The sequence below is a fragment of the Bos javanicus genome, chromosome 22 (genome assembly GCF_032452875.1).
Source record: "Bos javanicus breed banteng chromosome 22, ARS-OSU_banteng_1.0, whole genome shotgun sequence".
Classification (NCBI taxonomy): domain Eukaryota; kingdom Metazoa; phylum Chordata; class Mammalia; order Artiodactyla; family Bovidae; genus Bos; species Bos javanicus.
In genome coordinates this window covers 48,595,319-48,611,928 of record NC_083889.1, presented here as the reverse complement: position 1 = coordinate 48,611,928, position 16,610 = coordinate 48,595,319, and the positions used below count along the sequence as shown (strand labels likewise).

Sequence of the window (16,610 nt, the reverse complement as noted above, 5' to 3'; positions counted from 1 at the left end):
GGACGCAGCCTACTGCGGTCAGCAGTTTTACAAGTATCTGTGGCCTAGAGAATGGTTACAGACCACAGATCAAGGGCTGTGGGGGACTGGGAATGGTGCTCCCACCATCCATAGCAGGGGCAGGGATGGGAGAAGGGTTGGTCAGCAGCTTTGTGTCCCCACCCACATGAGGAAGAGCAGCCCAGAAGGGTCAGAGAGTGGTGGCAGTCAGGGCTCTTGGCAGAAGGCTTTGTGGAGGCTGTGGAGGCCTGGGAAGATGCCTAGGGCTCTGGGCCTGCAGGGGCAGGGCCAGGCCCAGAAGCTCAGGATTTTTGGGGTGGAGTGTGTTATGGACCCACAGGCTCAAGAGCAGATGATTAGGAATCTGAAAACTACCCCTGGTCCAGGGCTTTTTGATAGCGTTGGGTTCCCTCAGAACCCAACAGCTCTGATAAAAGAGCTAACTTCGCTGCAGGGGGATGGCCCCTGCTCAGCCTCTGGAAGCTTCCGTAAGCCTGTAGAGTGGGTACACCCAAGGTGGACCCTCTTGCCATGTGGCTATGTCTTGACCCCAGAGATGTGAGGCCCAGGCAGGGGGTTCCTAGGACCTCGCAGGAGAGTGGTTGGGGGCCATCACTAAGCAGTCCAAAGGTCCCCCTCCACCCGGCCCTGGGAAAGGTGGCTCATCCCCCGAAGCTTTTTTCCACACCCCCTCCCCACCTCTCTGGCTTGCCTGAGACTCTCCTTCCCACTTAACATCTTGAGTCCCGGGAAACTGAAATGTCACCCTACCAGTTGGTCTCTCTCCCCAGTGCCCCTGCCCTCAGAACTGGAACGGAAGCCTGTCTGAGGAGGGATGGCCATTTTGTGACTTGGGGACCCCGTGGGGGCAGGGTGGTGGTGCTACCCTCTCCTACAGTGTCGAGGATGCCTTATGTCTGGAAGCGGTCCCAGTGAATGCATGGCATTCATACCCCGAGATGCTTGGCAGGGCCTGCGGGGTGGGGATGGCAGGAACCCATGCAGACATGCAGGGAGCTACCACTTCACCTTCCTATCCAGCTGTAATCCTGGCAAGTAGTTTGATTCAGCACCTGGCTTGAGCAAAAGCCACTGGCAGCAGGGTCATGGGCAGCATGGAGGAGAACGATCGAGGAGACTGGCTCTGGGCAGGGAGAGCACGACCCAAAACAGGCCTGCCAGAGCCCCTTATCCTCCAGGCTCAGGATCCCCCGGGGCTCCCAGTGTACATCTGGCCTCTCCCTGCCTCAGGCCCACTCTGAACTCCCCCTGCCCCAAAGCCACATGCCTGCTCCCTGCCCAGCATGGTGCTGGGGGTGTCGGGCCCCAGCCTGAGTCCCCACCCCTGCCCCTGCCCGCAGTCAGAACCTTTGAGGTTTCTGAGGACTTTGAGGAGCGCCTGGAGCGCGAGCGCATCGGGTCCACCACCAAGCTGCTCACCCAGACTGACTTCCCGCTGCAGGCCTACGAGCCCAAAGTACAGGTGCCCTACATGGTGCTGCCGGGCCAGTGCCCCCGCAAGATTGAGATCGAGAGGTATGGCTGGGTCGGCGGTGGGAGGTGGCATCTGCCCACCGAAAGGGGTGACGGATGGTAGGCAGCTAGGTGACCATCCTCATGGCAGAGGTTACCTAGATGGGTCTGTGTTGCAAGTGTTCCAATCAGCTCTTCTAGCCCTTTGGTTTCTTAGTGGAAACACGTTGCTTTCCTTGCTGTGAAATCAAGGAGGGTGGCTCTTAAGTCAATGTGGTGGGACTGCAGCCAGGATGCAAGGGTATTTGGGGCCCTGGAGAGAGGCTCCAGCCATCACACCACTTCCTCATGGGTTCCAGAGAGCATAGGGCCCTGGAGGGGTCCCTGAGCCCCACTTTTACTGCCTCAACTCCATGGGCCCTTGCTGACACCCGAGGGGGCGACTCACCTGAGCTGAGATGTCATGAGCTCCCTCTGTCTCCCTCGGGCAGGAGGAAGCAGCTCTACCTGAGCCTGGACATCGAGCAGCTGCTGGCCAACGAGGGCATTGACTCCGACAAGCTCATGCCCAGGCACCCAGACCCCCACAACCCCCAGACTATTGAGCAGGGTCACGACCCGCTCTTCCCCATCTATCTCCCACTGAAGGTGAGTCCAGCGTCCACGGAGAGTTGATGGTCAGGAGATGGGGGTGCAAGACCTGAGCAGAGGGGTCAAATTCAAAAGGGGGATCCCCTGGCAATGACAAGCACTTGTATGTCAAACAGGACATCTGCTCCGCAGGGGGAGTTTCAACATCCTAGGCTGGGGCATGGTGGCGGGGGGTTACCCAGCACCCATGGGATGCTGATTCTCTGCTGCTTCTCTGGGAGACTGGGGAAGCCTTTGTGCATGAGTTCTGGCCCCACCCCCTCCTCAGGCGTCAAGAAGCAGCCCAGAGGGACTGTGGAGTAGCGTTTAGCTCCCTTTGACCACTGCGTCTGGGGTCACTGGGCTGGAGAGAGCTGGAGTAGAGGAGGGCAACTGTGTAGCCTCTTTGGAGTTCTGTGGGGAAATGGAGTCCAGGGAGGAGAAAGAGAGAGCATAGCCTGCTCTGGTTTTCACCCACCTCCCTGCCCTTCTCTCCATGGCCCTGACTGTCTCTTGCCTGGCAGTGCGTCTGGGGAGACAGAGTGGAATCTCGATGCACATTACCCTCCTGACAACCTGAATTGCCATCATTTCCGAGTCAGGGTGGGCGCTCAGGAAAATCCAAGGACCGCCTCTTCCACTGATCCTGAGCTGGGTGGTCCTGGCCAGTGGAAGAGAGGGCCTGCTCTGAGTCCCCAGTCACCCCTCTGCCTGAACCTCAGGGTAGCTTGTTTGGACAGGGTTTCACGGAGCCCTGTGAGCAGCAGAGGGGGCACTCGGGCCCCTGGTCCCCAGACGTGCATCTGCATCCAGGGAGGAGGCTACCGGGCACCTCTAGCCTCACATGCTCAGCCCACAGGGGCCGCCAGGATGAGCTGCCTCTGCCCAGCACCTGCTATTTCCTCCTAGGTGTTTGACAATGAGGAGTTTGACTGCCGGACTCCCACTGAGTGGATCAACATGGGCTTGGAGCCAGGGTCTGAGAACAGGAAACCTGTCCCTGGCAAAGCCCTCCTGCCTACCGATGACTTCCTGGGGCACGGTGAGCAGGGCCAGCGGGAGCACGGAGGACAGGATCTTGGTCTGCACCATGCTGTTCTGGCAGCAACCCAGCCACGGACTCCTTGGCTGTCCTGAGCCTCAACCGTGGGAGGCGGTGGCCCCACATTTTGAGGCCTCCCTCCCAGCTAGGATACAGGCCAGAGGGCTGGCCCCACAGGAGGAAAGGCAGGGGCCAGGGATGCCATGGATTGGTGGGCTGGGGAGGGAACAGCTGTGTCTTAAAGAAAAGTCTTCGATTTATTGGTAATGAAAAATAGGCAGGCTTATTAGACATGTTCAAGTGTGTATAAGGGGCACAATTCCACTCTATCACCCAGAAACTCCTCTGCCCCACCTGTATCTGTGGCCTCTTGGCTTTCACCTCTGCATGGACAGCACACACACTATGACACACTCATATACTTGCTTTCAAACACACACATTCATAAGCCCACTGTCACACTCACCCACCATCTCTCACACACACGTACACAGTCATACGCACATTTTCACCACACAAACACACATGTCGACAGTCACCCATTCACAATCGCTGTGACACCCACATCCCCACAGTAATGTTGCACACTTTTGCCAAACCTTAAACTTGTCTGTGTCTGTCCCTCCTTTGGCCCCAGATCTGCCCTGGCAGCCTCGGACGCTCTCTCCAGTCCGCTGCTGTCCAGAGCAGAGCCAGGCTGACCTTCCATGGTTCCCACCCTGGCCTGCATGACTAGTCTCCATGTAGGCATCCTAGGAAGGTCCGGGTCTTGAGATTGAAGGTGGCCATCCCCTTGTGCTGGGCGGGGGCCTCTGCTCTCTGCCCCATGCGTGGAGTGGGGAGTGAGCCCAATGGGCCGGCGCCCAGATGGGAGACAGGACTCTAGGAGCCACGCTGGTTCTCAGACTGCTCTACCTCCAGGGGGCCCACAGCAAGTCCATTGTGCAAGCTGTAAGTTTGCGTTTCAATTTAAAAACGCATTAATGCTGGAATCAATTTCTCTGAACTAGACAAGAAACCCAGAATGATCCCTTTACTTTGGACTTAATTACAAAAATAATTTAACTCAATTGTTCCCAGATCTCTGATTCTTGGTGATAAAAGCGGAAAGTTTGGGGCTGCATTAACCTTAAATGCACCAGGCAGTGGCTTCCCCGAGGTGCTTCTGCTGATTCCGCTTCACACGGCCCGGGCCCTCAGTGGCGGCTCTAATGGGAGGGACAGGTCGGGAGCCTTTCTGCCAGGGGCCTCTGCTTTCTGCTGGGGGCTTCTCGTGACATCTTTTCCTCTAAGTTGAACCAAGAACAGGTCAGCATTTTCAGGAAGGGAACTAATTAGGACGAGAAGGGAAAAGCCAAACAGAACCAAAGCCAGTGAGGTTTATCACACCTGTCCTCACCTGCCTGGCATCGGTCAGCGGGAGCATTTACTCGGAATTCCAGCCTGGAGAGGATGTGTACACAGTATGACTTCAGGCTCTGTGAGATATGCAGACAGGGTCAGAGAGTGCCGGGGGAAAAGGTGCTATTTTAGGCAGAGATGCTTCTCCAAGGAAAAGCCACTTGAGCAGGGGACAAGCCAGCATCGAGGTGATGTGGGCGAAGACTGTTGCAGATAGAGGGCGCAGCCGCCGCTGAGGCCCTGAGGCAGGAGCCAGCTCTAGATCAGGGGTAGCCAGATGTCCAGTGTGGCTGGAGAGGGATGAGGAAGGGGGGCAGTGGCAGGAGGTGAGCAAAAGGAGTCAAAAATTTCAGGCCAGGGCATGGGTGCATTCTGACCAGACAGACCCCGAGGCCCACTCTGAAGCCATTGTAGGGTAGCTGTCATCTTCTGCCCTGCCCTGCTCTGATGGAGGGGCTTGGGGGCTCAGCTGCCACATAAGGCCTCAGGACTTCCCTCAGCCTCGAAAGGGTCCAGTTGGAACATGGTGAGCTTTACACCTAGATCTGCAACCGAATCTGTTTGCTTCGGGCTTTCCTGCCTCCCGGTCCCAGCCCTGCTGGCCTGTGTCTCTCGCTGCCCTGAGGGAGCCATGCAGAGACCAGAGCAGAGAGGCCTGGCCCTCCTGGCTCCTCCTGCCCAGCTCAGCTGGGAGGAGGCAGGGCCCCCACTCTGCTGCAGCCAGAGAAAGGGAGTCAGTGTGGCGGGAGAGAGGCCAGATCAGTGACCACCGAGACCTTTCCTAGCACCCACTGCCGACATGCAGCAGCCTCACTCCACCCCATGGCCGGGAGCACTGATAGACTCCCCTCCTGTTTCAGAGGACCCCAAGAGTCAGAAGCTGAAGTACGAGTGGTGCAGTGTCGGTGTCCTGGACTACGACAAGGAGAACAAGCTGTACCTAGTGCACAAGACGAGTGAGGATGGCTTAGTGCGAGATGAGATGGGGAAGCCTATCCTGAATGGCGGGGTCACGCCTGAAGGTACGAGGTCTCTGCCCCTGCCTCAGGCAGACCCCCAGCTCAGGCCCGGCCTGGCCTGTGACTGAGGCCAGCCCCTGCCCAGGGCATAACCAGCTGAGGTCTGAATCCCCCCTTGCTCTCTTGTCCTGTGGCTGTCTGTCCCCCAACCAGTGAGAATCAGAGGACCCACCACTCAGAGACCCCAGGAAGGGCAGCTGGTCGTTATTTGATATGTCACCTCTGAGCAGCTGGCAATGGTGTTTTCAGTGTCATGTTGAGAAGGAGCCCGAGGCCCATCAATGAGTGATGTCCGCCCTGGCTGTGGCATCCAGGAATGGGCGCTTGAATAGCCCACTCCTTTGAAACCCCTTGTCCATGCCCAGCTTTTCACATTTAACGAAGCACTTTCATATCCAATCATGATCCAACTTGTGATGTGGGCAGTGCAGGGAGCATTGTCATACCCCTTTCACCGATAGGATGGGGTCACTTGCTCAGAGCCCCGTGCATCAGTGGCAGAGCCAGGCCGGAATCTAGTGCTCCTGCCCAGAGGGCCCCACTGGCTGTTCCTTTGTCCCTCCACCCATCCCCAGGAAGGTCACCCCTCCTGATCTGTCAGTACTGGGTGCCAAGGATCCAGCTCCTCTTCTGTGCTGAGGACCCACGTGTGTTCACACGACGTGTGGTCGAGGCCAACGCCCTGCGCAAGAACACGGAGGCGCTGCTGCTGTACAACCTGTACGTGGACTGCATGCCCTCTGAGGGCCAGCGGCTCGTCAGCGAGCAGAGCCTGAACAAGATCAAGCAGTGGGCCATGAGCACTCCTCGGATGCGCAAAGGGCCCGCGTGAGTCCTCCCCACCCAGACCCTACCCCATACCCAGCAGCACCTCCTCCAGGGAGCTGTCAGTAGGGAGCTAGTGCTGCCCTGTATGTGAGAGGGGTACTCTCCCCATGCTCATCTGTTTGGGGCTGTCTTGCCCACTATACTATGGACTTCTTGGACCCTGACCAATGCCTTGTTCAGCTCCAGGTCTCTCATTATCAATATGGACTCATGGATTCTTAATTTTATTCCAAGGGTTATAATCTGTTACTACCATTTTTAATTTTCATGCTGAAATTGGCTCAGAGTTGCCCAGTGGGAGCTCTTCAGGCTGCTTCCTGTGTCTTCTTGTTAATGTTTCTGTTATTCTTTGAGCATGTCTTTACTTTCTGGCATAGCAAGAATTTCCAGGGTCATCTTGTACTTTCCCAGACCCAGCCCTGAAATCAACTATTTCTCTAACGGGCCCTGGTTCCTCTTGGTGGGGAATCGCATTTAGAAGACAAAATTTTGGCATTAAGATGTGCTCATTGCTCCTGAGAAATCAAGCTTTGAGGCCCTAGCAGATAGACCTAAGCTATACATATTATTTATTTTACATTATCATATTATAGTGTTATATTACATTATGTTCCATATAGCCTCCACACATATGTCTAATTATTATATATCTATCTATTGAAATGTCAAAAATCATGAGTTCATATTGATACCTTCACATTTACTTCAAACCACAGGCCTCATTCTTACTTGTGCTTGTTTTTTTATTTCTATTTCTAAAAGAAAATTGGCTTTTATTCTTCATAGTGTATTTACTTATTTGCTCAGACCTAGGATACACAGAAAGTAATTTCAGTTGCTAATCTGTCCTCTTTGGAGGATAAACTCTGATAAGTAATCTTTGATATTTGTTTAGTTTTCTTTTTTCTGTTTAGCCTGGGGGCATACAGTGCAAATGCTAGGTTCAGAAGTTACTTGGTTTAGTTCTCCCCATCCTCCTGAGTGTGATTCATTCATTTAATGAACTATAGCTTGGTCCATTTATTTTATAAATATAAATAAATACATATATGTGTATATATAGAATATAAGCATGATCTAAGTATATGTATATTATATTATAGAATAATGACTCATATATTACATTTTATGTAATACATATGTATTGAATGTATAGAAAATATACACACGTATGTGTGCATTTCTTTTTATATGTAATATATATACCCATATATAAAATATAGTCAGTAGTATATATTACTCAAAAATATATACTCAGAGATTTGTTACTCTTCACCCTCACTCATTCTATCCACATCTCTCATCTTTTCTACTGTGTTGTCACCCATAGGTTACCAAGGTCAGTAGTTTCTGGTTTATCCTTCTTGTATTTCTTTTTGCACAAATGATCAGATGAGATCAGTCGCTCAGTTGTGTCCGACTCTTTGTGACCCCATGAATCGCAGCACTCCAGGCCTCCCTGTCCATCACCAACTCCTGGAGTTCACTGAGACTCACGTCCATTGAGTCAGTGATGCCATCCAGCCATCTCATCCTCTGTCGTCCCCTTCTCCTCTTGCCCCCAATCCCTCCCAGCATCAGAGTCTTTTCCAATGAGTCAACTCTTCGCATGAGGTGGACAAAGTATTGGAGTTTCAGCTTTAGCATCATTCCTTCCAAAGAAATCCCAGGGCTGATCTCCTTCAGAATGGACTGGTTGGATCTCCTTGTAGTCCAAGGGACTCTCAAGAGTCTTCTCCAACACCACAGTTCAAAAGCATCAATTCTTCGGTGCTCAGCCTTCTTCACAGTCCAACTCTCACATCCATACATGACCACAAGAAAAACCATAGCCTTGACTAGATGGACCTTTGTTGGCAAGGTAATGTCTCTGCTTTTGAATATGCTATCTAGGTTGGTCATAACTTTCCTTCCAAGGAGTAAGCGTCTTTTAATTTCATGGCTGCAGTCACCATCTGCAGTGATTTTGGAGCCCAGAAAAATAAAGTCTGACACTGTTTCCACTGTTTCCCCATCTATTTCCCATGTTCTTATCCCCCCTGTTACATGATGAGTAGCACACCATAGATACTCATTTTTATCTTGCCTTTTTCACTTATGATGCATCCTGGGAATCAGTCCTTTTCAGTTCATTCTCTTTTTACAGCTGCATGGTCATCTGTTGTGTGGATGTACCATGTATCATGGTTTATTCAACCATTTGCTAATACATAGGCATTTAGGTCGGAGAAGGCAGTGGCACCCCACTCCAGTACTCTTGCCTGGAAAATCCCATGGACGGAGGAGCCTGGTGGGCTGCAGTCCATGGGGTCGCTAAGTGTCGGACACGACTGAGCGACTTCACTTTCACTTTTCACTTTCATGCATTGGAGAAGGAAATGGCAACCCACTCCAGTGTTCTTGCTTGGAGAATCCCAGGGACAAGGGAGCCTGGTGGGCTGCCGTCTGTGGGATCGAACAGAGTTGGACACGACTGAAGTGACTTAGCAGGCATTTAGGTACTTTCCATCGTTTTGCAATTACAAACAGTGTTATGAATAAATAATCTTGTGCGTGTGTATATTGATACTGGTGGAGGTATAGCTTTAGTATTCTCCCACACTCCAAGAGTACTGGAGGGGGTTGCCATTCCCTTCTCCAGGGGATCTTCCTGACCAGGGATTGAACCTGGGTCTCCTGCATAGTGGAGTTGCTAGGCAAAAAGACAAGTACTTACTGATCACCAGCTTCTCCTCCATAAGGATTTTGTATGCCCGCCAGCAATGTGTGAGAGTACCTGTTTCCCCACATCCTTGTCAAGAGTGAGCTGCTTATTATACTATTAAATTTTTTTGCCAGTCTGGAAGGTAAGTCTATAAGTAGTACAAGTAAGGCTGAATGTCTTTTGAATCTTTTCATATGATTAAGGGCAATTTTTATATCTTTTTATGACTTGTCCACATTTTATGCTCATTTTTTTTTCTTTTAGTTTTTGCGGTATTTTCCCTCTAATATTAAGAGTTCTTTATATATTAGGGGTATTAGTTCTTTAGCTGTGTGATACATGTTGTAAATATTTTCTCCTGGTTTGTCAGTTGTATATTAACTTTGCTTATGGTAATTTTGGGGCTTCCTGGTGGCTCAGATGGAAAAGAATCTGCCTGCAATGCAGGAGACCTGGATTCGATCCCTGGGTTGGGAAGACCCCCTGGAGGAAGGCATGGCAACCCACTCCAGTGTTCTTGCCTGGAGAATCCCCATGGACAGAGAAGCCTGGTGGGCTACAGTCCCTGGGGTCTCAAAGAGTCAGACACAACTGAGCGACTAAGCACAGCACAACACGTGGTAATTTTTGCAGTATAACTTAAAAACATGTAAACAATTTTATTAGCCATTTCTTCTATTACATCTGGATTTTGAATCATAGTTACAGTCTTTCCCTATATTGAGGTTTTCTTCTAGAACTGGTATGGCTTCATGCTTTTGCCTTTTACATCCTTGATTCATCCTTATGAATGGTGTGTGGTATGGATCCAATTTTATCCTTTTCCAAATGACTAGTGTTTATTAAACATTTTTTAACACCCATCAACATTTGTTGAAACCTCTATCTTTGACCTGGTGATTTGGGAGGCCACCTTTATACACTAATTTCCTTGTGTACTTTGGTCTATTTCTGAAGTTTCTGTTCTATTCCATTGTTCTGTGTCTATTCATACACTCGTACTACAGTTTTAATTATAGATATTTTACAGTGTGTTTTAATGTCTTGTCAGGCCATTCCCCCTTTGTATTAATAGCTTTTCCCTTTCAGTGTTTTTCTGGCAATTCTTGCATGTTTGTTTGTTTTAATGAGTTATTTTTTTAAATAGTGGGAAAATATACATAATATAAAATTCACCATTTTAACCATTTCTAAGTGGCATTTCTCAGTGGCATTAAGTGTGTGCACATTATTATCCTGTTATCACTGCCATCCATCCACAGGATGTTCATTGTCCCACAGTGAAGCTCTGCACCCATTAAACTATAAGACCCCCTTCTCCTCTCACCCAGCCCCTGGCAACCACCGTTCTGCTTTCTGTCTCTATGAATTTGAATTCCTAAGTGCTTCATATGAATCGTGCATTACTTGTCTTTTTGTGACTCCTCCTTTCATTTAACATAATGTCTTCTAGTATCATCCATGTTGTAGCACACACCAGAATTCCCTTCCTTTTTAAGGCTGAGTAATATTCCGTTGTGCATATATAGCACATTTTCTTTGTCTGTTCATCTGTTGATGGACACTTGATTGCGCCTGCCTTTTGGCTCTTAGGAATAATTCTGCTGTGAGCATGGGTGCACAAAGATCTCTTCATGTCCCTACTTTCTGTTCTCCTGAGAAGAAGCGGAGCTCCACTTCTTTTCCAAAAGTGGAATTACTAGATCATCTGGCAGTTCTATTTGTTGCTGTTTAGTTTTTGTCTCATTATCATAAATTCGACTCTGTAATTCAGCGACACTTGGAGGGGATAAGGAAAACATAAAACCCAAAAAACTGCAGTGAGAGCACAAAGAATATAGGCTATTATGAGCAGGTGGGAAAAGGAATGGTCCGTGGTTAAGATAAAATACAAGTCAAATTTATTAGAGCTATCCACATGCAGCAATGGCGAGCTTCTCAGCAGCTTGCTTCTGAGCTTCTTGCCAAATCTGGTGCTTGCCAAACCCAAAGCACTCTGTGGTTTTCACAGTAATGGTGCCCTCCTTCACCTTGCAAAAGACCACGTGCTTGCAGCCCAACCACTCAACCTTGGTAGTGTACATGAAAAATGGCCCGGTTTATGTGGGTCCAGAATTTGCCATGTACAGGATGCTAGGACCCACTGCTTCAGGGTGATTGTATAGTATAGTGAAGTGGCTCAATCATGTCCGACTCTTTGCGACCCCGTGGACTGTAGCCTACCAGGCTTCTCCATCTGTGGGATTCTCCAGGCAAGAATACTGGAGTGGGTTCCCATTTCCTTCTCCAGGGGATCTTCCCGACCCAGGGATCAAACCCAGGTATCCTGCATTGAAGGCAGACGCTTTAACCGCTGAGCCACCAGGGAAGCATCACATTTCTTCTTGTAGTTGACTTGCTGCCCATGCCTCTACAGGATATGAAGTCACCACCCAGGAACATAAATCCTGGAATAATGCTGTGACAGTAGGGACCTTGATAACCAAAATCCTTTCTCCTCAGTGCTCAGAATACTAAAGTTTTCTGCTGTCTTTGGAACTTTGTCTGCATATAGCTCAAAGGAGGCATGGCCAAGGACTCACATTGACAGTGAATGTTGAAGAACACTGTGGGTTGACCATGGTGGGATGGTACAGCGTGGCTCCATGGTCACACCATGGGATGTGGTACAGGGTGGATGTGGTACCACCATGGTGGGGTGGTACAGGGTGGCTCCAGGTGACATCGGTGGTGTTGGCAAAGCCCTGTTTTTATTTTTTTTGAGAAACCACCATCCTGTTTTCCATAGCAATTGCACCTTTTTACATTCCCGCAGCAGGGCACAAGGGATTCAAATTTCTCCATATCCTCACTGACACTTGTTATTTTCTGGGTTTTTTTCTTTATAGTAGCCATTCTACAGGGTGATTTTTATTTGCATTTTCCTAATGCTTACTGCAATGGCACCCCACTCCAGTACTCTTGCCTGGAAAATCCCATGGATGGAGGAGACTGGTGGGCTGCAGTCCATGGGGTCGAGAAGAGTCAACACGACTGAGGGACTTGACTTTCACCTTTCACTTTCATGCACTGGAGAAGGAAACGGCAACCCACTCCAGTGTTCTTGCCTGGAGAATCCCAGGGACAGGGGAGCCTGGTGGGCTGCTGTCTATGGGGTCACACAGAGTCGGACATGACTGGAGTGACTTAGCAGCAGCAGCAGCAGCAATGCTTAGTGATGTTGAACATCTTTTCATGTGCCTATTGGCTGTTTTGTGTATTCTTATTTGGAGAAATGTGTATTCAAATTCGTTGCTTGTATTTTTGGTTCTTTATGTACTCTGGATATTAATCCCTTATCAGATATGTGATTTGAAGATATTCTCTCCCATTCCATGGGTTGCCTTTTTATTCTGTTGATAGTGTCTTTTGTGTAACTAGGACACAGAGGTTTTCATTTTGGTGAAGCCCAATTTGTCAATTTTTCCTTATTGTTATGCTTTTGGCACCATGTATAAGGAAATCATCACCAAATCCAATGTCATGAACCTTTCTCCCATGTGTCCTTTTAAGAATCTTACAGTGTTAGCTCTTATGTTCAGATTTGTGATCCATTTTGAGTTAAATTTTGTATATGGTCTTAGGTAAGGGTCCAGCTTCATTCTTTTGCATGTGAATATCCAGTTTTCCCAGCACAATGTATTAAAAAGGCTGTCTTCCCCATTGAATGATGTTGGCACCCTTGTTGAAAATCATTTGGTTATTTATGTGAGGGTTTATTTCCGGACTCTCTTTTCTATTCCAGTGGTCTATCAGTCTGTCTTTATGCCAGTACCACATATTTTGATTACTGTAGGTTTGTAATTATTTCTGAAATTGAAAAATGTGTCTTCCCACTTTGTTCTTCTTTTTCAAGTTTGTTTTGGTTATTTGGGGGTTCCTTGAGATTCCACATGAAATTTAGGATGGATTTTTGTGTTTTTGCAAAAAAAGTTGTTGAGTTTTTGATAGGGAATTGCTATGCTTATTTCTCCATGTGAGCTTTAGTATCAACTTTTCTAGGTCTGTTTTGGAAATGTTTGGTATTTTTATTGGGATTGCATTATATTTTTCAATTACTTTAGGTATAGCTGATGTCTTTGGGATCTTAAATTGACCTATCCAAGAACAAGGCATGTTTGTCCATTTACTCAAGTCCACCTTTGTGTCTTTCAGGAGTGCTTTGAAGTTTTATTCATGTAGGTTTTGCATATTGCTCATTAAGTATTGGATTGACCAAAAAATTTGGTTTGCATTTTTCCATACAGTGTTATGGAAAAATCCAAATAAATTTTTTGGTTAATACAATATTTTATCTTCTTTGTTGTTATGAATAGGCTTTCTCTACTATTATGTCTACTGATTGATTTCTTTGTACTAATTTACATTCTGTTACCTTCCTGAAATCATTTACTGTTTGAGTTTATCATTGATTCTCTAGGGCTTTCTAAGTGCACACTATCTAGAAATAGAGATAGTTTTACTTATTATATTCCTATTCTTCTTCTGATTGGGCTTCCCCGGTGGCTCAGTGGTAAAGAATCCGCCTACAATGCAGGAGCCTCAGGAGATGCAGGTTTGATCCCTGTGTTGGGCAGATACCCTGGAGGAGGGCATGGCAACCCACTCCAGTATTCTTGCCTGGAGAATCCCATGGACAAAGGAGCCTGGAGCGTTACAGTCCATAGGGTCGCAAAGAGTTGGACACAACTGAAGCGACTTAGCATGCATGCAGTCTTCTAATTACTTTCTCTTGTCTAACTGCAGTCTCTAATTCCTCCAGTAACAATATTGGATAGTAGTGGAGACAGTAGGCATCATTACCTTATTCCTAATATTAGTGGAAATACCTCTAGTGTTTCTCCATTAAGAAAAATGCTAGCTTTTGGGTTTTGTTTACTTAATAATGTACCTGTTGATTTCTATTTTCTTAAATTTTTGTCATATATTTCTAAATACATTTAAATGTATTAAAAATGTCATACATTTTAAAATACCAGTGGAGATAATCATGTTTGTCTCCTTAGATCTATTCCTATGGTGAATTATATTAATTGATTTCCTAATATTGAGTTGGACACAACTGAGCAACTGAACTAAACTGAATATTGAAACAAACTTGCAATCCTTTAATAAATCTCACTTAGCCATGGTGTATCATTTCTTAATGTAGTATTAGGTTTTGTTGGTTAATAAGCTATTTAGAAGTTTATCATTGATATGTGATGTTGGTCTGTAATTTTTTTTGTACTGTCTTTAACAGGTTTGAAGCAAAGTTATACTTACTTCATATAAAGAATTTTGACATTTTCCTTCAGTACTCTGGAACAATCTATATTGCATTGGGGCTATGTGGTCATCCTTTCATAAACCATTTGGACGTGGTGTTTTTTTAGTTTTTCTGTAACTTAATTTTTCTACAGAAATTGGTCTATTTAAGCTTTCTTTTTTCCAATGGAGTCAATTTTGTTATATTTTATTTCTCTAGAAAATTATCATATTGTCTGGATTTTAATATATATTTGCATAGAAATATGCAATATGATTTAAAATCTTTTTCATTTTAACATTGCCTTCCTTAGTCACCTCTTATTTTGTAGAATTATGTTCTCTTTTTTACTTTATTAAGTTACTTGTGATTTGTTTGGATTGTTAATTTAAAAACATAGGATTTAGGATTATTAATTTGATTGACTTTATTACATCTTTATCATTCTACTTTTGTTTTTATTATTTCCTTCCTTTTGGCTTATGTTTTGCTATATTCATAGTCTGTGTGCACGTGTGTATTTGTGCTGGGTGTTTAATTCACTTATTTATATTCTTGTTGATAAATGGGCTTAAGACTATGAATTTTCTTCTGATAACTTTAAAAATGCAGTAGTCTGCTGATTCTGATATGTGGTAGTTCTTTTTTTTTAATTACAAAAATTTGATTTTTGTTTTCTATTTCATCATAGAGTTTAATATAAGGTTTTAACTTTTTTCCATATGGAAACTACTTGCTACAATGTTAGTAATTTCTAGTTTTGTTGTATTGAGATCAGAGAGTGTTATTTTTAATATTTCTACTATATAGAACTTGCTGGTATTTTCTGTATGACAGTATGTGATCAGTGTTTGTGAATGTTCCACTTGCACTTGAGAAGAGGTGTATTCCTATGATAAAGGTACAAAAGTTTTATATATGCGTCTACTCCATAAAAATCTACCTTATTGGTTATACTATTTACATCTTCTGCATCTTCACTTACTCTTGTGCAGTGAGAGAAGTGTGTTATATTATCACTATAAATTGATATTTTTAGCATTTAAAAGTATCCTTGAACAGGTCTAACGCTTTTTGACCTGAATTTTACTTTGCTTGATATCACAATTGTAACTTGCTGGGGTTTTTTTTTTGCTGTTGTTTCCATTAAATATATGTATATAGATATAATCTTTGCCCCTCCCTCTATTTTCAATCCTTCTGAATTAGTTTGTTGCAGGTAGGTCTCTTGTTTTCACCATATAGTTGAGTTTTACTTTGTGAGTCAAACTAAGAATCTTTTTCCTTGTGAAAAGTGAGTTAAGCCCATTCACTTCTATGGATACAGCTGATAGGTTTGATCTCATCTCTGTCATGTTGTTTCACATGAAAATTATTATGCGTGTTATAATATGATACTGTTTCTTTCTCCTCATAATGCGTTTTCTTTGTTCTTTTACTTAAAATTTTTCTTTTGGTATTTAGGACAGTTTGTACCTTTATTTTACTGGTTTCTTTTGTGCTTATCCTTTTACAGTGCTCATAATTTCCTGCTTCCTTATTTAACCTTCTCCTCTCCAGTCTGTCGGTTTTTGATGTGTCTGCTAACCTTCTATTTCCTATGCAACAGTACTTGATCTTATTTTACTTATCTCATCCCTTTTCCCTCCCATTTTAAGTTGCCTTTTTCTAATTAGTATTCTAAGATAATATTCTTCCACTTTCATCTCTCTGTGTTCATCTTCAATCTACTATATTAAGTATATGAACCCTTTTCCTGAAGTTTCCCCTGTCATCTTGCAGGAAAGGCGATACCCTCTCCCTTCCTATACCCTTCTAGGTTCTTGGCTGGGTGTCAGTGACAGAAAACAGATTAACAAGAGGGAAGCTTGTTTGAGTTTTATGTGACATGGGAGCATTCATATGGAAATAAGGACGAAGAGGTTAAACCTGAGTGCTTTTATACTGGGTTTGATGAAGAATGGAAGGTTTCAGGAAGTGTGATAGGACAAACGGATATGAACTGAGTCGCCCGGGGGGGAGCTTAACAAGGTCTGTACATTCCCGTTGCTCTTGGCCTCCTCCATCCTGGAGCTAAGGATGTCTCCTTCCTCCAGGTAAGGGGTGCTATCTCTCACTTGAGGGTCTTATGACCTGCTTCAGGGGAAGGTCAGAGAATCCTTCCTGCACCTTCTGTTTTTGTGATCCTTCAGCTTAGAACATTCTGTGCCAAGGTACCATGTTTTT

At 45.9% G+C, this 16,610-nt stretch overlaps 1 protein-coding gene across 9 annotated transcripts in view; it reads left to right on the top strand.

Annotated features, from left to right (window-relative positions):
• DNAH1 (dynein axonemal heavy chain 1) overlaps positions 1–16,610 on the top strand; it is an 80,622-nt gene that overhangs the window by 5,793 nt on the left and 58,219 nt on the right. For all 9 annotated transcript variants that reach the window (XM_061396710.1, XM_061396707.1, XM_061396708.1 and 6 more), the window contains exons 4-8: positions 1,362–1,536; positions 1,965–2,121; positions 3,013–3,145; positions 5,407–5,568; positions 6,141–6,393. In XM_061396710.1, the coding sequence (XP_061252694.1) occupies positions 1,362–1,536; positions 1,965–2,121; positions 3,013–3,145; positions 5,407–5,568; positions 6,141–6,393 (880 nt within the window). The remainder of the gene's footprint in view (positions 1–1,361; positions 1,537–1,964; positions 2,122–3,012; positions 3,146–5,406; positions 5,569–6,140; positions 6,394–16,610) is intronic.